Source organism: Heteronotia binoei, chromosome 11 (genome assembly GCF_032191835.1).
Source record: "Heteronotia binoei isolate CCM8104 ecotype False Entrance Well chromosome 11, APGP_CSIRO_Hbin_v1, whole genome shotgun sequence".
In the NCBI taxonomy this organism is placed as follows: Eukaryota; Metazoa; Chordata; class Lepidosauria; order Squamata; family Gekkonidae; genus Heteronotia; species Heteronotia binoei.
This window is the reverse complement of record NC_083233.1, coordinates 79,671,026-79,696,054: the sequence shown is the minus strand read 5'-3', so window position 1 is coordinate 79,696,054 and position 25,029 is coordinate 79,671,026. Positions and strand designations below refer to the sequence as shown.

Here is a 25,029-nt window from a genome sequence, read left to right as displayed (position 1 = left end):
TCTCTCCTCTGTCCTATCAAGTATGTTGATTCCAAAATAAACCTTTTTCTACTCTTTAATCAGGTTGTGCCCCATTGCTGTGTTACTTGCTCTGCCAACTTATGCAAGGACCTGCCGGACCCGGACTACAGGCCATGCTTGTGAGGCAGAGTTTGCCATTTTAGTCTCTGCTCTGTAATTTTAGATTTTATATATATTTTAACTGGTTTTTAACGGTTGTCTTTTATGATGTAACCTGCTCTGATCCTGTTCTGGGGGAAGAGCGGGCTAAAAGTCAAATAAAAATAAAATAAATAGAAAGGAGGAGGCTGCTGTTTTTTACAGAGGAGGTGAGTAGGAAATGTAACCTTCCATTCATTCCAAACTGGGACAGCCCCCTTCTGTCCAGAATAAGGAGGAGGAAGAAGAAGAAGAAGAAATGGGATTTATACCCCACCCTTCACTGCCTGAAGGAGCCTTAGAGCAGCTTACAATCTCTTTCCCCTCCCCATAACAGACACCCTCATGAGGTCACTGGAGCTGAGAGAGCTCTGACATAAACTGCTCTTGAGAGGAACAGCTCTGTAAGAACTTGTGACTGACTCAAGATCACATCAGCAGGTGCCTGTGGAGGAGTGGGGAATCAAAGCCAGCCACACAGCTCTTCCTCTCTCCCGCAGTACCTTTGCTCATAGGCGACAGTGGACTGTTCAATGGACACATCCATCGTCTTCTTCTGCTGCTCCAGTTGCTTGTGGAGCCGGGAGTAGATGGTATCGAAAATAGATTTCTGGCACAGCAGGTTGGAGATCTCTTCTCGGAGCTTGCCGTTGGTGGTCAGGATGGTGTCGAAATAAACCGTGACCTGGAGGGACCGAGGACCAAATACTAAGTCAGCATCGCGTCCAGGAATTCACAATAAGAAACATGAACACCAGCGGTCCCTCAAAGTCCATTGGTGGTTCTTTGGGATCTCAGGCAGAGAAAGAGACACACACAGAGAGAAAGAGACAGAGAGAGAGACAGAGGCACAGAGAGAGAGAGAGATAGGCACACAGAGAGAGACAGAGAGAGAGACAGAGGCACACAGAGAGAGACAGAGAGAGAGAGAGAGAGAGAGAGACAGAGGCACAGAGAGAGAGAGACAGGCACACAGAGAGAGAGAGAGAGACAGAGAGAGAGATCCTTCTGCCTGGCAGAGCCCAATTACATGATAACATTTTCTTCACCTTGGTGGTGATGGATAGGACCATCAAATCACAGACAACTTATGGTGACCCCACAGGGTTTTTAAGAAAGGAAACATTCAGAGGTAGCTTGCCACTGTCTTCCTCTGCATAGCAACCTTGGGACTTCCGTGGTGGTCTCCCATCCCAGTCCTAACCAGGGTTGACCCTGCTTAGCTGCTGAGATCTGATAAGACTGGCCTAGTCTGGGCCATCCAGCTCAGGGCAAGAGACTAACAGAGGAGGTTTTCCATTGCCTGCCTCTGCGTAGCAACCCTGGACTTCCCTGGGGGGTCTCCCCTCCCAGCACTAACCAGGGCAGACCCTGCTTAGCTGCTGAGATCTGATGAGTCCTGGCTAGCCTGAGCTGTCCGGGTCACACCTTATCCCTCAGGGTCCCGCGTGCTGCAGGTTCCATGCTCAGAATTCAGTTCCCAGGTACATAAGGGGGCAAAAGTCTGGAGCAGGATCGCGGCATGTCGGCAGATGTCGCTCAAGGCTTTCCTCTGCACCGTCTTCCTGAAAAATTCCCCCAAGGGGGAGGCACTATTTATTTGGGGAAGGTAAGGGCTGAAGATAAGTTTCCCCAGCAGAACTAACCAGGGCTTTATTTTTGTAGCAGGGACTCCTTTGCCTAGTAGGCCACACCCCCGTGATGTAGCCAGTCCTCCAAGAGCTTACGGGGCTCTTCGAACAGGGTCTACTGTAAGCTCCAGGTGGACTGGCTACATCAGGGGTGTGTGTGGCCTAATATGCAAAGGAGTCCCTGCTACAAAAATAAAGCCCTGGAACTAACAGCACTCACCCGCCCCACTGCTGTTTAAGGTCAGAATGGGGAGGGGATGACTAAGTCCCCCCCACACACACACACACACACATGCTGTGTTCTCAATCTGATTGGCCCACATTGTCTGGGAACTGAGCAGGGAACTGAGGGAAGGAAAAAGGAAAGGAAAGGTCCCCTGTGCAAGCACCAATCGTTTCCGACTCCGGGGTGACGTTGCTTTCACATTTTCATGGCAGACTTTCTGATGGGGTGGTTTGCCATTGCCTTCCCCAGTCATCTACACTTTCCCCCCAGCAAGCTGGGGACTCATTTGACCGACCTCGGAAGGATGGAAGGCTGAGTCAACCTGGAGCCGGCTACCTGAAAACCCAGCTTCTGCCAGGGATTGAACTCAGATCGTGAGCAGAGCTTAGGACTGCAGTACTGCAGCTTTAACACTCTGCGCCATGGGGCTCAAGAGGTCAGGCAAACCCAAGGTGCATTTAGCCTCCGAGATTCCCTAACGGGAGATCCCAGAGTCCTACCCAGAACGTTCTTCCTGCCCAACAGGGGCTCTACGGGTGGACAGAGTGTTACTGCCTGGAGATTTGGGGTTTGAGCCTAGGAAGTGTGGGGTTTGGGGAGGGGAGGGGGCCCAGCAGGGAAAGAAAGCAACTTTAAATACATTCTCCCAGCTGCCAGTTGGCTTGGCTTGGAGAAGTGAATTTAAAGAGACAAATGCTTTCTCCAAGCCAGCCAACGGGGTGATGGGAAAGAACAGTGGCAGCACAATAGATAGAATGCAAAAATATCAAAAATATTGTGTAAAAACACACACCCTTGACTAGTATATACAATATTAAGTAAATTATACTATATCATATAATGAACAGCCTACAAAAGTAGGCATACATTCATACAATAGAAATTAAAGACAAACAAGAGTCTCCAAAAACAGTATAACAGGGAGGACCCCACACAGTCTCTTAGTTTTCCAAACAGAGTACTAAGATTAGGGTTTGTAGAATCTTTCGGGCTCAAGTGCCGTGTTCTACTGGAGAAAGTTTTCCTTCCAGACGTTTTGTTCTCAGCTGCGGAGAACATCCTCAGTGGTGTTGCAGCCGGAGCAGGCGCTCTGACCTTCTTGGCTGCTGTGCATTGAACGCCTGCTCTGGCTGCAACGCCACTGAGGATGTTCTCCGCAGCTGAGAACGAAATGTCTGGAAGGAAAACTTTCTCCAGTAGAACACGGCACTTGAGCCCGAAAGATTCTACAAACCCTAATGATGTTACCAGCCGTGAAAACCTGAAATCTTAGAGTACTAAGACTTAATAATAAAGTTCCACAGGAGTCCCTCTGTTGCTTGTTGACTTCTGAAGGAGAAATTCTTGCCTTCACGCAAACTCCGGCTTTGATTGCATTCCGCTGCTCCTGCAGCTTCCTCGTAAGCCAACTGAAAGTTCCAGCCAAGTTCTCTCTCAAACGCCCATTTTGGTATCAAGCCGCTAATTAAGATACCGAAATGGAAAACTCAGAGACTGTGTGGGGTCCTTCCTGTTATACTGTTTTTTGGAGACTCTTGTTTGTCTTTAATTTCTATTGTATGAATGTATGCCTACTTTTGTAGGCTGTTCGTTATATGATATAATATAATTTACTTAATTTTGTATATACTAGTCAAGAGTGTGTGTTTTTGCACAATATTTTTGATATTTTTGTAACAGGGTGATGGGGGCTTGGAGAGCTACACGATATGTGCGAAAGAGACACGTGCGACTCCTGAGTTGCAGTCCGGCCCCACCCCTGTGATAAATGAACTGTTCACTTCCATTTCTATGAATCTGAGGAAGTGTGTTTGCACACAAAAGCTCAGCTCTCGAATAAAACTCTGTTGGTCTTAAAGACGTCACTCTGACTTGGCGTGACCTTTTTATCTGGGGTGGCTAGACAGGGTGGGGGGGCTTGTGTTTGGGACGATAACATTTCAGCAGTTTTCACTGAGTTTTTAACAAGTCGCTGTTTTCCCTCGCCACCTCTGGAAGGGGACAGACAGCTGCTCCCGGGAGAGGAGAAAGGTGCCAAGCTCAGCCCGAGCTTGGGAGGCAGAGAGACGGAGAGACTCACGTGGTTGAGACGGTTCTCCAGCAAGTAGATCTGCCTCTGCAACCATCTCCCGTCAAACTCATGCCTTAGCTTGAGGATGATCACCTTCTGCTTCTGGAGCTTTTTTTCCATCTCGCTTATCTTTTGAAAAGAAAGAAGAAAGGAACGTACCAATGCCCCCATTTTCAGAGTGGGAGGTTGATCTGTTTTTCTAAGGAAAGGAGGAGGAGATGAAGGAACCGTTCCCAAGACCAAGAGTGGCAGCAAAGAACTTTGAGGTGATGACCCTGAGGGCCAAAATACATGAGAAGAGCCCTGCTGAATCTGACCAGGGATGGTCCATCTAGTCCAGCCTCCTGTCTCACCCAGTGGCCAACCAATTCCTCTGGAGGGCCAACAACAGGGCACAGATGCCAAGGCCTTCTCCTGATGCTAAGAACATCAAAAGGAGCCCTGCTGGATCAGACTAGTGAGGATCCATCTAGTCCAGCCTCGGGTCTCACACAGTGGCCAGCCAGTTCCCCTGGAGGGCCAACAACAGGGCAGAGAGGCCAAGGCCTTCATAAGAACATCAGAAGAGCCCTGCTGGATCAGACCAATAATGGTCCATTTAGTCCACACCCTGTCTCACACAGTGGCCAACCAGTTCCTCTATGGGGGAGGGCCAACAACAGGGCAGAGAGTCTGCGGCCTTCCCCTCAGAAGAGCCCTGCTGTGTCAGACCAATGAGGGACCATCTAGTCCAGCATCCCGTCTCACACAGTGGCCAATCAAGTTCCTCTGGAGGACCAACTACAAGGCATAAAGGCCATGGCCTTCATAAGAACCTCAGAAGAGCCCTGCTGGGTCAGACTAGTGAGGGTCCATCTAGTCCAGCCTCCCGTCTCACACAGGGGCCAACCAGTTCCTCTGGAAGGCCAACAACAGGGCAGAGAGGCTGAGGCCTTCCCCTGAGAAGAACCTCAGAAGAGCCCTGCTGGGTCAGACTAGTGAGGGTCCATCTAGTCCAGCCTATCTTACACAGGGGCCAACCAGTTCCTCTGGAAGGCCAACAACAGGGCAGAGAGGCTGAAGCCTTCCCCTGTGAAGAACCTCAGAAGGGCCCTGCTGGATCAGACCAGTGAGGGTGCATCTAGTCCAGCCTCCTGTCTTGCACAGTGGCCAACCAGTTCCTCTGAGGCTCCACAACAGGGCACAGAGGCTGAGGCCTTCCCCTGAGAAGAACCTCAGAAGAGCCCTGCTGGGTCAGACTAGTGAGGGTCCATCTAGTCCAGCCTGCCTTACACAGGGGCCAACCAGTTCCTCTGGAAGGCCAACAACAGGGCAGAGAGGCTGAAGCCTTCCCCTGTGAAGAACCTCAGAAGGGCCCTGCTGGATCAGACCAGTGAGGGTGCATCTAGTCCAGCCTCCTGTCTTGCACAGTGGCCAACCAGTTCCTCTGAGGCTCCACAACAGGGCAGAGAGGCTGAGGCCTTCCCCTGAGAAGAACCTCAGAAGAGCCCTGCTGGGTCAGACTAGTGAGGGTCCATCTAGTCCAGCCTGCCTTACACAGGGGCCAACCAGTTCCTCTGGAAGGCCAACAACAGGGCAGAGAGGCTGAAGCCTTCCCCTGTGAAGAACCTCAGAAGGGCCCTGCTGGATCAGACCAGTGAGGGTGCATCTAGTCCAGCCTCCTGTCTTGCACAGTGGCCAACCAGTTCCTCTGAGGCTCCACAACAGGGCACAGAGGCTGAGGCCTTCCCCTGAGAAGAACCTCAGAAGAGCCCTGCTGGGTCAGACTAGTGAGGGTCCATCTAGTCCAGCCTGCCTTACACAGGGGCCAACCAGTTCCTCTGGAAGGCCAACAACAGGGCAGAGAGGCTGAAGCCTTCCCCTGTGAAGAACCTCAGAAGGGCCCTGCTGGATCAGACCAGTGAGGGTGCATCTAGTCCAGCCTCCTGTCTTGCACAGTGGCCAACCAGTTCCTCTGAGGCTCCACAACAGGGCACAGAGGCTGAGGCCTTCCCCTGGTGTGGCCTCCGCCTCCTGCCTCTGGGATCCAGAGGATTAGTGCCTCTAAATGTGGAGGTTCCCCTCAGTCACCGAGGCTAGTAGCTGTTGGATAGACCTATCCTCCAGGAATCTATCCAATCCCCTTTTAAATCCGCTTATTCCTTTAGCAGTGAATTCTACATTTTAATCCCTCAGAGGAACAGAGGCCACTGGCTGCTGACGCCATTTTAAAATAATTTGGAGTTCTTAAAAAAAAATTTGCTGGGAGACCCCCCACACACACCCAGATCAGGCCCAGCCCAGCGGCTGTAGCAGTTCTGATTGTGCCCCACTGGTGACTTTTCAGGTGTAGAAATAGTCAATTCTGCACCTGAAAAGAACATAAGGCAGTAGGGTTGCCAAGTCCAATTCAAGAAATATCTGGGGACTTTGAGGGTGGAGCCAGGAGACTTTGGGGGGTGGAGCCAGGAGACATTAGGGGTGGAGCCAAGATCAAGGCTGTGACAAGCATAATTGAACTCCAAAGGGAGTTCTGGCCATCACATTTAAAGGGATGGCACACCTTTTCAATTCCTTCCTTCCATAGGAAATAATGAAGGATAGGGGCACCTTCTTTTGGGGCTCATAAAATTGGACCCTCTGGTCCAATCTTTTTGAAACTTGGGGGGTATTTTGGGGAGAGGCACTAGATACTATACTGAAAATTTGGTGCATCTAACCAAAAAAACAGCCGCCCCAGAGCCCCAGATACCCACGGATCAATTCTCCATGATTTTCTATGGGAATAAATCTCCATAAGGAAAAATAGAGTTCCCAGCAGACATTTCCCTCCCCTCCCCCCACTTTCTGATGACCCTGAAGCAGGGAGAGGGTCTCCAAACCGGGGGATCCCCTGCCCCCAGCTGGGGATTGGCAACCCTATAAGGCAGGCACCCGTCTATCTTTCAAGCCAGAGATTACTATTTCTTTCCTTTTTGCAGTCAAACTGACTTTTAGTTCTTTCTTTCTTTTTTATTATTATTATAATTGTTCAATTATGATTCAAGCAACAAAGATGAATGAGCAATTGCTTTGGCTTAAAGGAAGGGTGGAGTAATTCGAGCCCCACCCAGAGAAGAAATGGTCCTTTAGAACCCACTGAAGAACATTGCAGCTAATGACAGTGAACAGGAAGGAGCCAATGAAGCGGGGGAGTGGTAACTGTTGCAAAACCAAAGAACAAAATTTAAAGGGACAGAAGCCTTGAGAAACCTTCCGGTTCCAGACCGATTCTGCAACTCTATTTCCAGTTTTTAAAAAGCCACAAACAAGATCTTTTAAAAGACAGGAGAACAACAGGAAAGACAGCAGAATGCTGCAGGTTGGCACCCATATCTTTTGTATAAACCGACTAAGCAACTGCTGTCCATCCCAGCCTGGTTAACCAGCTAGTAAGGAGGCAACTGTGGCTGAATTAATTATCCTGCTTCTGGAAAATGACCCACTTAAAACTTTCTGCACCCCGGTCTAACGGGAAAGGTCAAAAATTGCTGCAAATCCCCCGCCTTCTTTAGATATTGCCCTGTCGGGCTCTTTTTGAGCAGGAACGCACAGGGACCCAGTTCCGGCTGGCTTGGTATCATGGGGTGTGGCCTAAAATGCAAATGAGTTCCTACTGGGCCTTTTCTACATAAAAGCCCTGCATGAAACAATGGTGACATCAGGGTGTGTGGCCTACTATGCAAATAAGTTCCTACAAAAATGTTTATTTGTCTAATATTGTTGAATTGTTTTATATTGTTGAATTGTACACTATTAATTTATTGTTGTATTTTAACTGTTTTTACGCCTGTAATCCTCCCTGAGCCCATATGGGAAAGGGCGGGATATAAATCCGCTAACTAAATAAATAAAAAAGCCCAGTCCCTGTGAATGACACAGAGCCTATTTATTTATTATTTATTACATTAAATTTCTATCCCGCCCTCTCCGCAAGCGGACTCAGGGCGGCTAATAACATTCATTTTCACAAGTTAAAAACCAATAAAATATGATTACAGTTTTTAAATTTTCTTAAAAGATCATTTCATGGTGCTGTATCGCTACAATATACAATGTAGGCGAATTCTTCTTTTCAGACGGTGATCACCTAGTACTCTATATAATGTCTGAAGAGACTTCCATCCTAAAGAGACTATATAAGCCTAAAGAGACTCCCATCCTGAGGAGAAGCAAACTAGAAAGCCCAGAAAACTGCGATGAACTCATGGAGTGGGGAGGGAGAGAGGAGGCTGGCTGGAATGACTATTTTTGAAGCGTGGCTGCCACCCTTCGCACCTCTCCAGCAAAGTCTCGCACCCTCTACCTTGTCATCCAGTTCCGCGATCAGGGTTTTGGTGGCTTGGATGAGAGCATCGTACTCGTCTTTGGTCTGCAGGAGAAACTTCAGCTCCATGCAGTTGTGGTCGTCCATGAAAATGTTCCGGGGGGACTTGCAGAGACTCAGGAGCAAATTGATCTCCTCGTTTTCTTGTTTCAGGCCATGGATTTGTTTCCTGAGGAAGAGAGGCGAGAAAGAGACTTCAGGCCACAGCCGCACGCTTGCAAAGCTGTTTTTAAATTTCAATTTGCGTGTAAGGGGATGAGAACAACACCAGCCTACACATGAACACATGAAATTGCCTTCTACTGAGACCCTCAGTCCATCAAAGTCAGTCTTGTCTACTCAGACTGGCAGCGGCTCCCCAGGGTCTCGAGCTGAGGTTTTTCACGCCTACTTGCCTGGACCCTTTTTAGTTGGAGATGCCGTGGATTGAACCTGGGACCTTCTGCTTACCAAGCAGATGCTCTACCACTGAGCCACAGCCCCATTCATGGCTCTCCAGGGTCTCAAGCTGAGATTCTTCATGCCTACTTGCCTGGACCCTTTTTTGTTGGAGATGCCAGGGATTGAACCTGGGACCTTCTGCTTACCAAGCAGATGCTCTGCCACTGAGCCACAGCCCCATTCATGGCTCTCCAGGGTCTCAAGCTGAGATTCTTCACGCCTACTTGCCTGTATCCTTTTTAGTTGGAGATGCCGTGGATTGAACCTGGGACCTTCTACTAACCAAGCAGATGCTCTACCACTGAGCCACAGCCCCATTCATGGCTCTCCAGGGTCTCAAGCTGAGATTCTTCATGCTTACTTGCCTGGACCCTTTTTAGTTGGAGATGCCAGGGATTGAACCTGGGACCTTCTGCTTACCAAGCAGATGCTCTGCCACTGAGCCGCAGCCCCATTCATGGCTCTCCAGGGTCTCAAGCTGAGGTTCTTCACGCCTACTTGCCTGGACCCTTTTTAGTTGGGAGATGCTGGAGATTGAACCTGGGACCTTCTGCTTACCAAGCAGATGCTCTACCACTGAGCCGCAGCCCCATTCATGGCTCTCCAGGGTCTCAAGCTGAGATTCTTCACGTCTACTTGCCTGGACCCTTTTTAGTTGGAGATGCCGGGGATTGAACCTGGGACCTTCTGCTTACCAAGCAGATGCTCTACCACTGAGCCACAGCCCCATTCATGGCTCTCCTTGGTCTCAAGCTGAGATTCTTCACACCTACTTGCCTGGACCCTTTTTAGTTGGAGATGCCGGGGATTGAACCTGGGACCTTCTGCTTACCAGGCAGATGCTCTACCACTGAGCCACAGCCCCATTCATGGCTCTCTACTACTGAGCCACTGTCTCTCCCCTTCAGTAGTAGCCTACCTTCAGTAGCATACCTTCAGGGTCACTCACGTGCAAATATTACGCTGAGAACGTGTGTCAAGAGCTTGGAACACCAAAAGCATTACGTGATTGCAAAGTATTATTATCAGGCCTTGAATTCCCAGGAGCTCACAGGAGTCTCGAATAAGTGTTGGAAGCGCCAAAAATCGAAAGGATAATTTTATCATATGTGGTGGTTCTGTGACTCAGCGAAATGTTATTGGAAACAAATTCACAGTTGTCTGCAGAAAATTTTAAAGACTAATTTGCAGCATAAACCTGAGATGTACTTGTTGAATATTTGCCAAGATTCGCTTCCCAAACCGATAACCAAATTCTTGATTCATGCAGTAACCGTGGCAAGAATAATATACGCAAAACAGTGGAAAACACGAGAAATAGCTAAGCAAGAGGATTTTGTTCAGAAACTTTTAGAAACGGCTGAAATGGACTTGCTTTCTGCAAAATGACGAGAAGGAAATATACACAACAATAAGAAGACTTGGCAACCACTGTATGATTGGCTGGGTGCAGTATAGGTGTGGAAACTGAGATAACTAAGAAGTAACATATTTGTACATAAAGAATATATAAGATGTGAGTACGGTATAATATACAAAATAAGATGAAGCAGCCAAGGATAGCCCCGGGTAAGCGAGGCCTGCTTGGGTTGGCTGGATCTCTAGCTAGCCCAAGCAGGCCTCGCTCATCCGGGGCTCTCCTTTCATGCATTGGGTTGCTTTTGGCTGGGGGGAGGGGGGGCAGCATATGCTAATAAGTTATGCTAATGAGCTCCACCACCTATTTGTCTACAAAACGACCCGATGATTATAATGATAGATGTAATAAAACAATTCCAAAGGCTACATACCCCAAAATCTACACGGTTCAGGCTTCCAAAGAACGACTTGCCTGGTCACCTGTGGTGAGTAAGAACCACCAGCAGGCTACCAAACAGGGAAATGTTGGTAGCCTGGAAGGCAAGCGAGTCTTTTCCACCTTCCAACATCTAAAATAATTTTTTGTACCTTTTCTAGGGCTTCCAGGTCTGTGTTGGAAAATACCTGGAGACTTTGGGGGTGGATCTGGGAGAGGGTGGGGTTTGGGGAAAGGAGGGGCCACAGTACGGGACAACGCCATATATCCCACGCTTCCAAGCAGCCATTTTCTCCAGGGAAGCTGATCTCTGCCGGCTGGAGATGAGTGGTAAAAGCAGGAGATCTCCAGGCCCCACCTGGAGGCTGGCAACCTAAAGTCCTTTTCTGGGATGCTAAAGCACAGAACACCAAGATCTTCCTCCAGTTCTCCACCCCTTTCACACCACACATCAAAGGAAAACAGATCACATGAAAACAGAGGCTAGAAGGCCATCTGACAGCAATGAAGTTCCTGTGAATTTGTTGTTTTTCAGTCGCACAGTCGAGTCCGACTCTTTGCGACCCCATGGACAAAGTCACGCCAGGCCCTCCTGTCTTCCACCCTCCTCCGAACTCTTCTCAATTTAGGGGGAGGTGTTTGTGAGTTTCCTGCCTTGTGCAGGGGGTTGGACTAGATAACCCTGGTGGTCCCTTCCAAATCTAGGATTCTATGACTTGCGGTTCTACAGGCTCCCAAGGTGATCAGGACCCCAGGAATTCTGTCTCCCTTGCCCCGTAGCCCTGCCAAAAAAGAACCAAAAGAGATGTGTGTCTGGACTGGCAGGCCAGTAACAATCGTCAGGGCCTAGAATCTGATTTACGAGGCTGACTTGTGGGAAGCTCTTCTTCACACACCCATCACATCTGCTGTCATGAGGTGTGTGGCGAGTCTAGATTTCAAGAGAAGGATTCGACAAATGCATGGAAGAAAGCTCAGTTAAGGGGTGTGTGGCATTTAAAAAAAACAAAAAACAGCCACCAATCAAATCTTTTAAAAGACCGGGAGGGCAACAGGGAAACCACTGGAATGCAACATGAAAGCAGAACAGAACGTCCATGTAGAGAGGAAAAACAGGAACACGCAATAGATTTTTCATTCCCCCCCCCCAAAGAGGCGTCCGGCTGGCCACAGGTGAAATGTTGGGCAAGAAGGACTTACGGCCCGATTCAGCAAGGCAATTTGTGTGCGGCTGACCTTACACAGGGCAGCCCCCTCCCCTCAGAGTCCTGCCTCACTTACTGCTGCTGGAAGAGATGCTGTTGAGTCTTGACCCCAAAAGACTTCCGGCCTTCCACCATGATGCGAAACTGTTGCTGCAGCTTCCTCAACTCAATCTCGGCCATCACCTCTTTCTCCTTCTCGGTATACTCGGAATTCTCATTCCCGGAGCCAGATCCGCGATGGCGCTATAGGGCAGGGATAGGAGGGCGAGTCGTGTGACTTCAAGATCTTAAAGCTGTTCTGTGGGATTTCTGATTACTTTCTGTCAACACAACCCACAAGGACATAGCAGGGGGTGGGCGAATAATATAGTAAGACCATAAGAGAAGCCATGTTGCATCAGGCCAATGGCCCATCCACTCCAACACTCTGTGTCACATAAGAACATAAGAGAAGCAATGTTGAGTAAGGCCAATGGCCCATCCAGACCAACACTCTGTGTCACATAAGAACATAAGAGAAGCCATGTTGGATCAGGCCAATGGCCCATCCAGTCCAACACTCTGTGTCACATAAGAACATAAGAGAAGCCAAGCTGGATCAGGCCAGTGCCCCATCCAGTCCAACACTGTGTCACATAAGAACATAAGAGAAGCCATGTTGGATCAGGCCAATGGGCCATCCAGTCAAACACTCTGTGTCACATAAGAACATAAGAGAAGCCATGTTGGATCAGGCCAGTGGCCCATCCAGTCCAACACTCTGTGTCACATAAGAACATAAGAGAAGCCCTGTTGGATCAGGTGAATGGCCCATCCAGCCCAACACTCTGTGTCACATAAGAACATCAGAGAAGCCATATTGAGGCAGGCCAATGGGCCATCCAGTCAAACACTCTGTTTCACATAAGAACATAAGAGAAGCCATGTTGGATCAGGCCAGTGGCCCATCCAGTCCAACTCTCTGTGTCACATAAGAACATAACAGAAGCCATGTTGGATCAAGCCAATGGCCCATCCAGCCCAACACTCTGTGTCGCATAAGAACATAAAAGAAGCCATGTTGGATCAGGCCAATGGCCCATCCAGTCAAACACTCTGTGTCACATAAGAACATAAGAGAAGCCATGTTGGATCAGGCCAGTGGCCCATCCAGTCCAACACTCTGTGTCCCAGAAGAACATAAGAGAAGCCATGTTGGATCAGGCCAGTGGCCCATCCAGTCCAACACTCTGTGTCACATAAGAACATAAGAGAAGCCACGTTGGATCAGACCAATGGCCCATCCAGTTCAACACTCTGTTGTCACATAAGAGAAGCCATGTTGGATCAGGCCAATGGCCCATCCAGTCCAACTTCTGTGTCACATAAGAACATAAGAGAAGCCATGTTGGATCAGGCCAATGGCCCATCCAGTCCAACTCTCTGTGTTACATAAGAACATAAGAGAAGCCATGTTGGATCAGGCCAATGGCCCATCCAGTCCAACACTCTGTGTCACATAAGAACATAAGAGAAGCCATGTTGGATCAGGCCAATGGCCCATCCAGTCCAACATTCTGAGTCACATAAGAGAAGCCATGTTGGATCAGGCCAATGGCCCATCCAGTCCAACACTCTGTTGTCACACAGTGGGGGTCTTTCCAGGCTGCACACTCTTCTTTTCCAGCTGCAGCTAAAAAACATGACCGCTGTTTGCCTCTCTTGTCCCGGAGGGTCGGAGAGTGGCACGGTTGAGAGACAAGAGCAACCCACGCTTTGAGCAAGTGTGGAATCAGTGGCCCTGGTTTCATCTTTTCCATTCTCTCCAGAGAGTCACAAGGCAGGCTCCTTCCTGAAAACCAGGATTCCAGACTTTGGAACCTTTTCCGAGTGCTGGTTTACAGGGAAGATGGAAAAACAGATCTGACGGTTTAGACCAGGCGTCCCCACCCTTTTGGAGCCTGTGGACACATCTGGAATTCAGGCACAAGGTAGGGGGTGCAATCCCCACGTGATCGTCATGGGTGGAGAAGCCAACCACAAAATGGCAGCCAGGAGAGGCGGGGCTACACACGAAGGAAGTCCATGTGCAGGGGAGAACAGGCATAATTTAAAAAAAAAAATACCCTGGGAAAGAACACCAAGAAAGAGACTAAAACCGATACTATTGTGGTGGCTGTCAGTGAAACAGGATGTTAATTTGCATGACCGTGCAGATCTGCAACAGCCAATCAGAAGCCTTGCTGAGCAGGAGCCCCACCTGGCCACTCCCACTTTGGAAAAAAACCACTTGGTTAGTGCCAGGGAGGGTGTCACCAGGTGCTACGGATGCGTTGCCCCGGCGATGATCTTGAGCGCACCTGGGGGGCGGCATAGGAGCCCCCAGGCCCCAGCGTGGTTTTATCCGCTGATCAGCTGATCGGCGGGGGTGGGGAGGTCGGCCTTTAGAGAGCCCGGGAGCATGGCGCTTCACCGCCATTCCTGGGCATTAAAACTGTGACAAAGGGACGAGGGAAGAAGCGGGGGGAGGGGGCAGCAAGGCTGCCTGGGGCGCTATATTCACTAGACATTGACGACATACAGTAAAGCTCCTCTCTGCAAGCTCAGCGACTAGAAACTTCCTTAGTTTCAATATTTGTAAGTATTTTCTATGCAGGAAAAGATTAATATGCACTTTTATTTTCTATCCCCCCTTATTCTTTATTCCCAATTTCTTGAAACTAATAAAACTTTTAAAATCTGAAACTTCCGTAATTATTTCTATGCTGAAAGCTGAGGTCATCGGAATGCTAAATTTGCACAGCTTTGACTGAACCTGCGAGCTATTAACCTTTGCATATGGCTTCTTTTATTTAAAAAAAATCACCTGTTTATTTATTTGCAAAGAATGTACATCCCGTTGCAACCGTTGCTTGCAAAGTGGTGTACAAAGTAAATTTTGAAAGGAAAGGTCCCCTGTGCAAGCACCAATCGTTTCCGACTCTGGCAAAAGATGGAAGGATGAGTCCACCTTGAGCCGCTACCTGAAAACAAGCTTCTGCCAGGATCGAACTCAGGTCATGAGCAGACAGCTTGGACTGCAGTACTGCAGCTTTACCACTCTGCACCACGGGGCTCCTACTTCAACAGCTCCATGAAAAGTCCATGCAAGGGCTCCTGGTTATTTAAGGGCAGCCAAGGGAAAGGAAAGGTCCCCTGTGCAAGCACCAGTCGTTTCCGACTCCGGGGTGATGTTGCTTTCGCGACGTTTTCACGGCAGACTTTTTACGGGGTGGTTTGCCATTGCCTTTCCCAGTCATCTACACTTCCCCTCCAGCAAGCTGGGGATTCATTTGACCGACCTTGGAAGGATGGAAGGCTGAATAAACCTTGGGCCAGTTAGCTGAACCAGCTTTCACTGGTATCGAACTCAGGTCGTGAGCAGAGAGTTCAGATCACAGTACTGCAGTACTGCTGCTTTACCACTCTGCGCCACGGGGCTGCTAAATTTTAAAAAGCATTTGATAAAACAATTGAAGCACCCCTCCCGATGTCAATTTGGTTTTAAAACAGCAGCAGCCACAGATCGGTCATTCAGACGAGGAGGCGGGGAAGGATTTACTCCCCCAAAGCCCGGCGGAAGGAGGCTGCCATTGTTTGTCTTCAGAACATGAAGAGGAAGAGAAGCTGACATCTTCTGGAAGAATACTGCAGAGTCCTGGGGCTGTCACCAAAAATACCCTGCTTTTGTGGAACACCTGGAACCTCAGAGAAGGCGTCATGGAAGCTGCCCTTAGGTTCCTAGAAGGTTTATACAGGCAGAAGTGCTCTGAGACAAATAGGACTTCAGCTGAAGGCAAGACCACTTTCCTCTGGCACAGAAACAACCAACACAGCTGATCCCACACAGACAGGTGCAATAACTAAGCTGACTTCTGCCCATCAATCACCAGGTCCTGGCCTTTGGGATCAGTTTCTGAACCACTTTCAAGTGCTGCCACACACAAGAGCGCATTGCGCTCATCTAATCGAGAAGCTGTCAAGATATGTATAACAGTAGCCTTTTTTACCAGCGCCTTCATGCTTCACAGTTGTCTAAAGACACTTCCGCCGAGCAAATGTGGTTAATCTTTCTCAAAGCAAAGCCCCGGTCCTGAAAGGAAAAAGAAACCAATGGTTGCCTGCATCAACAAACTATCAATCCCCCGTCCAAAGCTACAGTCTACCCATCTTCCCATCCCGCAAAAATTCTCACTTCCAGTTTGGTGTAGAGGTTAAGTGTGTAGGCTCTTATCTGGAAGAACTGGGTTTGATTCCCCACTCCTGCACCTGCACCTGTTGTTGTGACCCTGAGCCAGTCACAAGTTCTCACAGAGCTGTTCCTCTCAAAAGCAGTTTCTGTCAGAGCTCTCTCATCCCCACCTATCTCATAGGGCAGGGGTGGCCAACGGTAGCTCTCCAGATGTTTTTTGCCTACAACTTCCATCAGAGCCAGTTTGGTGTAGTGGTTAAGTATGTGGACTCTTATCTGAGAGAACCGGGTTTGATTCCGCACTTCTCCACTTGCACCTGCTGGGATGGCCTTGGGTCAGCCATAGCTCTGGCAGAGTTTGTCCTTGAAAGGGCAGCTGCTGTGAGAGCCCTCTCCAGCCGCACCCACCTCACAGGGTGTCTATTGCGGGGGAGGAAGGTAAAGGAGATTGTGAGCCGCTCTGAGACTCTTCGGAGTGGAGGGCGGGATATAAATCCAATATCTTCTTCTTCATCTTCTTCAGCCCCAGCCATTGGCCATGCTGGCTGGGGCTGATGGGAGTTGTAGGCAAAAACATCTGGAGAGCTACCGTTGGCCACCCCGTCATAGGGTGTTTGTTATGGGAAGGGGAAGGGAAAGGAGATTTGTAAGCTGCTGAGACTCCTTTGAGTAGTGAAGGGCGAGATATAAATCCAATCTCTTCTTCTTCTACTAGATCTGTGAAAAGCCATTCCAGATGGTTGCCCCACCCCCAGTGTATTCAGGAGGAGAGCCTGAGTATGGTGTTGCCACGATCCACATTCCCCTTCTCTGATTTCTAATTAGGGGATGGAACAGATGGTTCAATCTCTACCCATTCAGAACTAGAGTTTCCATAGAAATAATGAAAGGGCGCATGCTGGTGCCTTGCTCACCATTTCTATGGAAACGCATGCGCCCAACGGGTTGGACCAGATTCGGTAGGTCTAGGCATGAAGACATCGCAACGGGGTTGGCTTGGCTTGCTTTTCGTGGTGGAATTACCACAGAAAGAAACCCTGGCCACCAGCAAGCCAACATGGTGTGATTCCATTTGTCTGGCAGCAAAATCGCTTCCACGCTAAACATCGACTGGTGGAATTCCGAGCATCTGCCACAGAACAACTCAGGCACTGCATGTTCTAGGAGTAGGCCTCGGTGGACCCACCTGCTGCTGCCACCTGGTGGTGATGGTCTGAGCTCTCGTTACTGCTGAGTGCACGGAGGCCGTTACCGTGGCAACAGCAGCCACACAGCAGTTTCCCCTGCATCAGGTTCAACTGAGACCTCCCACATGCACCATCCTCACCCGTACCAAAGAGCTTTCTCGGGCTTCTGGTTTTTAAGCTTTAAGTGGTTTCTCAATCGCATTTAGCAATGGACTGTTCAATGCAGCTTGAAATCAATTTAGCTGAGGTACTGCCATAGCCTAATCCTGGCATGTCAACTGCTTTGTTTCTAAGCCCAGAGAGGAGGAGGAGGAGGAGGAGGAGGAGAGGAGGGGGGGAGGAGGGGAAGAGGAGGAGGAGGAGAGAAGGAGAAGAGGGGGAAGAGGAGAAGAGGAGGAGGGGGAGAAGGGGTAAGAGGAGGAGAAGGAGAGGGGGAAGAGGAGGAGGAGAAGAGGAGGAGGAGGTAAAGAGGAGGAGGAGGAGGAGGAGAAAGATTTATACTCCGCCCGTCTATCTGAATCAGAGTTTCAGAGTGGCTCACAATCTCCTTTATCTTCCTCTCCCGCAACAGACACCCTGTGAGGTGGTTGGAGCTGAGAGAGTTTTTACAGCAGCTGCCCTTTCAAGGACACCTCTGTCAGAGCCACGGCTGACCCAAGGCCATTCCAGCAGCTGCAAGTGGAGGAGTGGGGAATCAAACCCGGTTCCCCCAGATAAGAGAGCTCTGGCTGACCCAAGGCCATTCCAGCAGGTGCAAGTGGAGTAGTGGGGAATCAAACCTGGTTCTCCCAGATAAGAGAGCTATGGCTGACCCAAGGCCGTTCCAGTAGGTGCAAGTGGAGGAGTGGGGAATCAAACCCGGTTCTCCCAGATAAGAGAGCTATGGCTGACCCAAGGCCATTCCAGCAGGTGCAAGTGGAGGAGTGGGGAATCAAACCCGGTTCTCCCAGATAAGAGAGCTATGGCTGACCCAAGGCCATTCCAGCAGCTGCAAGTGGAGGAGTGGGGAATCAAACCCGGTTCCCCAGATAAGAGTCTGCACACTGAACTGCTACACCAAACTGGCTCTGAAGGGAGACCAGAGGTGCTGGAGCAAGGAAAATGGCACCAATCTCAGTGGGACCTTCAACAAGGCACACCTTTCCATGTGCATGTATTGACTGTGATCTTTCCCCGAAGAGTGTAGGAAACCAGGTCTCGGAAAGACTGGAGCAAAAGAGGAGCAGCATAGATAGCGGACAGTCAGGGAATGAGGTCGTGTGAATACTAAAAAAACCCCAGCTCCTGTTGGAATGCCAAACCAGAACATAAAGACTTCATATGGAAGCAACCACTATCTCACATCAGAATCAGGGCAACGTTCTCAGATTGCCCTGTGACTTAAGAAAAGGTCAACGAGTGAGCAAACTGCCTTTCACCTTGCCTGCCACTTCTAGTCCTTATTGAGAAGCCTCTGATAATGGGGCCAAACCAGAGGAGGCTCTGTTCTGAGACCAGATTTCCAGCCCCGTGTTTGTCAACCCTGGCTGTGGGAAAGGAATGTTGTACCCCTTTTCTCATTCTTCTGCCCTCACACTGGGTTCCAGAGCTACACTTGAAATGTTCTGAATAGACTCAAAGAGCCAGTGACAAGGCCCAGGTGGAGCAGTGTGGCGCAGTGGTTAGAGCGTTGGATTAGGATCTCGGAGACCCAAGTTCAGATCCCTTTTCTGCCACAAATCTTGCTGGGCAACCTTGGACCAGTCACTCTGTCTCACCCCTGGCCCACCTCACAGGGTCACTGTGAGCAGGGCTTATTTTTGAGCAGGAACGCACAGGAACGCAATTACGGCTGGCTTGGTGTCACAGGGTGTGGCCTAATATGCAAATGAATTTATGTTGGGCTTTTCCCATAAAAAAAGCCCTATGCGAAACAATGGTGACATCAGAGGTGTGTGGCCTAGTATGCAAATGAGTTCCTGTTGGGCTTTTTCCTACCAAAAAAGCCCTGTGAGGATAAAATGGAGGAGGGGAAAAGAACAAGGGCCAACCTAATCTTCTTGGAGGATGGATGGGGTAAAAAGCAGCCAGGAAACGGGGAGGGCCATAAACAACAGAGGACTTGCTATCTCACCTTCTAGCTCTAACTGCCCCTCCCAGCGGCAAATCTCTCTTCCCCACACATGCCTCCATCAGCGTAGCAGCCCGACCCACCCCCATCTCACCCCAGACCCCTCTCTCCTCTGCAAAGGCCTGCGGGTCCATGCCGCTGTCTTTGGGGGACCACCAGATAACTCCCTTGCTCAATGGAAACTAGACAGAGAGCGCAAAACGATCGAAAAATGATCAATCTATATTGCAAAAGAAAACAATTTTTTAAAAAAAGATCAATCTACATTGCAAGAGAAGACAATTTTTTTTAAAAAAACCTTGTCTTCTTTTGCAATGTAGATTGATTATTTTTCTGTAATGTTATGCTCCTTGTATAGTTTTCATTGAGCAAGAGAGTTATCTGGTGCTCCCATCCCTCTGGAGAGCCAGTTTGGTGTGGTGGTGAAGTGCGCGGACTCTTATCTGGGAGAACCGGGTTTGATTCCCCACTCCTCCACTTGCAGCTGCTGGAATGGCCTTGGGTCAGCCAGAGCTCTCGCAGGAGTTGTCCTTGAAAGGGCAGCTGCTGTGGGAGCCCTCTCATCCCCACCCACCTCACAGGGTGTCTGTTGTGGGGAAGGAAAATAAAAGAGATTGTGAGCCGCTCTGAGACTCTGAGATTCGGCGTGGAGGGCGGGACCCAAATCCAATCTCTTCGACTTCTTCTCTGTTCTTGGGGGCAGCAAGTCGGGGAGGGGGGGGGAGAGAGATCCGATAAGCTGAAGGGGATGCCGATTGGAGGACCTCCTTCCAGTATCTGCTCCTCACCACACACCCCACACACCCCCACAATATCCAAGGGGAAGCTGAAGTCCTTCGAAAGACATAGGGTTCCCACTGGCAGGGGGAGAGAAGGGTTGAGTTGCCATATCCCAGTTGGGAAACTCCTGGAGATGTGGAGATGGTGCCTGAGAAGACAGAGACCACAGTAGGGTCTCTGGGTCCAAGGGGGGAGGGGGCAGAGAGAGGCTGGCCAGCTTAGGGTCACCGGCAGAAAATGAGAGAGGGGGAGAGGCAGGGTTGCACCATCTCAGTTGGGAAAGTCCTGCAGATTTGGAGAGGGAGCCTGAGGGAGACAGAGACCACACTGGGATCCAATGCCATTGAGTAGCGTTGCCAGATCCCCCCCTTGCCACCAGCGCGGGGGGGGGGGCCGGAGATAGAGCCGTCAGGTCCAGGTTGGGAAACTCCTGGCAATTTGGGGCTGGAGGCTGGAGACGCCAGGGACCTCAGTGGGTGACCAACGCCCCAGAGAGTCCCCCCCCCCCTCCAAAGCAGCCCTTCTCTCGCAAGGGAATTGTCCGGAGAGGAGCTGCGTTTCCGGGGGATCCCCCGGGCCCACCTGGGGGCTGGCATCCCTCGGCCGACGGAAAGAGTCCAACATCCCCGCCTGACCCAACCCCGCCCAGCTCCCCGGGCTCGCCTTTCCTGCCTGCCCCCCCCACCCCCAGCCACCCTCCGGCCCCCCCACCCACCGCTCCCGGCCGCGCAACTGGGTCCCCCAACTCCGCAAGAGGGGCAGCGGCGCGCCTCCCTCGGCCAGCAGCGAGCTCCGGGCGGGCTGCGGAACTAGAACGCGGAGCGCGCGGAATTCCGCGCACAATGGGGCCGCCCTTTGTGAGCAGGCCGCCTCCCATTGGCTGGCCCGCTGGGCGTTCCGGGGAGCGGCGCGGGAGGGCGCCCCTAGCGGCAGCCCGGCCGAACTGCTGCTCCTGCTGCCCCGCCTCTCTCTCTGGCCTCCCCCCTCCCCGACTTGACCCAGGGCAAGGAAACGCGTAGGGAGAGGGGCTCGAAGCATGTGCAGAGTGCCGGTGGGGAGCCAGTCCTCCCACATCCATTTGGGACTGGTCATGGGAAGAGCATAACGCAGCTTCATGGGCCCGGAGTGGGGCTAGCTGGGGCAACACTGCAGCCCCCACACCGTTCATGGGGGGTTGCCCTGTCCAGTTCAAGAAATATCGGGGGACTTTGGGGGTGGAGCCAGGAGACTTTGGGGTGGAGCCAAGAGACATGGAGGTGGAGCCAGGAGACTTTGGGGGTGGAGCCAAGAGACATTGGAGGTGGAGCCAGGAGCAAGGGTGTAAGGAAACTGAACTCCAAAGGGAGTTCTGGCCGTCACGTTTAAAGGGACCACAAACCTTTTTAAATGCCTTCCCTCCACTGGAAATAATGAAGGATAGGGGCACCTTCTTTTGGGGCTCATAGAATTGGATCCTTTGGTCCAATCTTTTTTGAAACTTGGAGGGTGTTTTGAGGAGAGGCATCGGGTGTTGTGCTGAGATTTTGGTGCCTCTACCTCAAAAAAACAGCCCTCCCCTCCAGACAGGGCTGGCGGCATGTGGGAGTAGGTGGGGTAGGCGCCTTACACTCTTCGGAGGCTTCTTGGCCATATCCCAGTTGGAAACCTCCCAAGAGTGCGCCGTTTTAGCACTGCCCTGTCGCCTTCAACTCAAAAGCGGCAGGGCGCTGCTAAAACGCTGCACTCTTTGGAGAGCGTGGCATTTTAGTGGCTCCCTGCCGCTTTCAGGAGGAAAGCAGTCCAGTGGTGCCTTCGTGGAGAGTGCAGCGTTTAAGTGGCACCCCGCCGCTTTGGGGATGAAAGCAGCACAACAGCACCTTTCCATGAAGGCGCCGCTCGGCCGCTTCCATCTCGAAAGCATCAGATCAGGGGCACTGCTAGAATGCCTAGAAGAGACAGGTCACCCTGCGCGATGATGTCACTTTGTGATGTCATTGTGGCGTGTGCACGTTTGGCGCGTGTGCAAAATGACGGGGGGGGGAGCACGGCGTGGGAGTCTGCCTCCAGCAGCAGAACCCCTAGTGCCGGTCCTGCCCCCAGAGCCCCAGATACCCACGGATCAATTTTCCATTATACCCTAAGGGAATTGGTCTCCGTAGGGAATAATGGAGCTCCCAGGAACAGTAATTTATATGAAATGATATGATAAGCCCCTGTATAAATTGATGGCGTGGTCTCATTTGGAATACTGTGTACAATTCTGGTCACCGCACCTCAAAAAGGATATAGCATTGGAAAAAGTGCAGAAAAGGGCAGCTAGAATGATTAAAGGATTGGAACACTTTCCCTATGAAGAAAGGTTCGAGCGCTTGGGGCTCTTTAGCTTGGAGAAACGTCGACTGCGGGGTGACATGCTAGAGGTTGACAAGATTATGCATGGGATGGAGAAAGTAGAGAAAGAAGTCCTTTTCTCCCTTTCTCATAATACAAGAACTCGTGGGCATTCGATGAAATTGCTGAGCAGCCAGGTTAAAACGGATAAAAGGAAGTACTTCTTCACCCAAAGGATGATTAACATGTGGAATTCACTGCCACAGGAGGTGGTGGCGGTTACAAGCATAGCCAGCCTTAAGAGGGGATTGGATAAAAATATGGAACAGAGGTCCATCAGTGACTATTAGCCACAGTATATATATGTGTGTGTGTGTATACACACACACACACACACACATATATTGGCCACTGTGTGACACAGAGTGTTGGACTGGATGGGCCATTGGCCTGATCCAACACGGCTTCTCTTATGTTCTTCTGTGACACAGAGTGTTGGACTGGATGGGCCATTGGCCTGATCCAACACGGCTTCTCTTATGTTCTTCTGTGACACAGAGTGTTGGACTGGATGGGCCATTGGCCTGATCCAACATGGCTGCTCTTATGTTCTTATGTGACACAGAGTGTTGGACTGGATGGGCCACTGGCTTGATCCAACATGGCTTCTCTTATGTTCTTCTGTGACACAGAGTGTTGGACTAGATGGGCCATTGGCCTGATCCAACATGGCTTCTCTTATGTTCTTCTGTGACACAGAGTGTTGGACTGGATGGGCCACTGGCTTGATCCAACATGGCTTCTCTTATGTTCTTATGAAAGACCTCTATGACTGATACCCTAGAGAGCCATCGCCGGTCTCAGTAAACAATGCTGACTTTGATGGACCAAAGGTCTGACTCTGTACAAGGCAGGTTCATGTGGCGTTCAGTTCTGCAAGCTAGGGAAGGAAGGAAGGAGGAGGAAGAGATTGGATTTATACCCCGCCTAGGGCCTTTTTTTGTAGCAGGAACGCCTTTGCATATTAGAGGACAACCCCTGATATAGGCAATCCCCCTAGAGCTTACAGCGCTGTAAACTCTTGGAGAACTGGCTACATAATGAGGTGTGCCCTAATATGCAAATGAGTTCCTGCTACAAAAAAAGGCCCTGACCCCGCCCTTCACTATCCAAAGAAGTCTCATGGTGTGTTCACACTACACTAAATAATGTTTTAATGTCTGAATTTTTACTGTGTAAGAATAATAAAAATCCAGATATAAAACACATTATTTAGTGTAGTGTGAACGCACCATCAGAGTGGCTTACAATCTCATAGAATCATAAAGTTGGAAGGGACCTCTAGGATCACCTAGTCCAACCCACTGGAGTCTGCAGGAAACTCACAAACACTCCCCCCTAAATTCACAGGATCTTCATTGCTGTCAGATGGCCATCTAGCCTTTGTTGGAAAACCTCCAAGAAAGGAGAGCCCAGCACCTCCCGAGGAGGAAGCCTGTTCCACTGAGGAATCGCTCTAAAGGTCAGGAAGTTCTTCCTAATGTTGAGCCGGAAACTCTTTTGATTTAATTTCAACCCATTGGTTCTGGTCCTACCTTCCGGGGCCACAGAAAACAATTCCATCCCATCCTCTATAGGACAGCCCTTCAGGTACTTGAAGATGGTGATCATATCACCTCTCAGACGCCTCCTTTCCAGGATAAACATCCCCAGCTCCTTCAACCTTTCCTCATAGGACTTGGTCTCCAGACCCCTCACCATCTTCCTCGCCCTCCTCTGGACCCCTTCCAGCTTGTCTGTATCCTTCTTAAAATGTGGTGCCCAAAACTGAACACAATAGTCCATTTGAGGTCTTACCAGAGCAGAGTTAAGCGATACCATCACATCACGCGATCTGGACACTATACTTCTGTTGATACAGCCCAAAATTGCATTTGCCTTTTTAGCTACCGCATCACACTGTTGACTCATGTTCAGTATGATCCACTAAGACCCCTAGATCCTTTTCGCACATACTACTGCTAAGACAAGTCTCCCCCATCCTATAACCATGCATTGGATTTTTTCTACCTAAATGCAGAACTTTACATTTATCTCTGTTAAAATTCATTTTATTTATCTCTTTTCCCTTCCCACCAATGTTCCCTCTAAGCTGCAGAGTCTTGTGAACAAAAAATTTACTTTGTGAGCTACTGGCATTAAAATTGTGAGCTACTGCATAAATTAGTGTGCTCTGGGCTCATACTTTCTGAGCTAAGACAAAAATGTGTGAGCTGGAGGCTAAAAATCTGTGAGCTAGCTCATGCTAACTCAGCTTAGAGGGAACACTGCTCTCCACAACAGGCACCCTGTGTGGTAGGTAGGGCCGAGAGAGCTCTGACAGAAACTGCTCTTGAGAGGAACAGCTCGGTAAGAACTTGTGACTAACTCAAGGTCACATCAGCAGCTGCAAGTGGAGGAGTGGGGAATCAAATCCAGTTCTCCCAGCTAAGAGTCAGTGCACTTAACCACTACACCAAACTGACTCTCAATTCCAAATAGGTGGGTAAAATTGTCATG

At 50.0% G+C, this 25,029-nt stretch overlaps 1 protein-coding gene across 1 annotated transcript in view; it reads right to left on the bottom strand.

Moving 5' to 3' along the window:
* CCDC63 (coiled-coil domain containing 63) overlaps window positions 1-20,978 on the bottom strand; it is a 48,578-nt gene extending 27,600 nt beyond the window's left edge. Inside the window, exons 1-6 of the mRNA XM_060249405.1 lie at window positions 20,876-20,978; window positions 15,902-15,984; window positions 11,950-12,116; window positions 8,412-8,601; window positions 4,097-4,216; window positions 663-844 (exon numbers count right to left, since the gene is read on the bottom strand). Of these exons, the coding sequence (XP_060105388.1) occupies window positions 663-844; window positions 4,097-4,216; window positions 8,412-8,601; window positions 11,950-12,116; window positions 15,902-15,913 (671 nt within the window). The 5' untranslated portion in view covers window positions 15,914-15,984; window positions 20,876-20,978. The remainder of the gene's footprint in view (window positions 1-662; window positions 845-4,096; window positions 4,217-8,411; window positions 8,602-11,949; window positions 12,117-15,901; window positions 15,985-20,875) is intronic.
* Window positions 20,979-25,029: the final 4,051 nt, after the last annotated feature.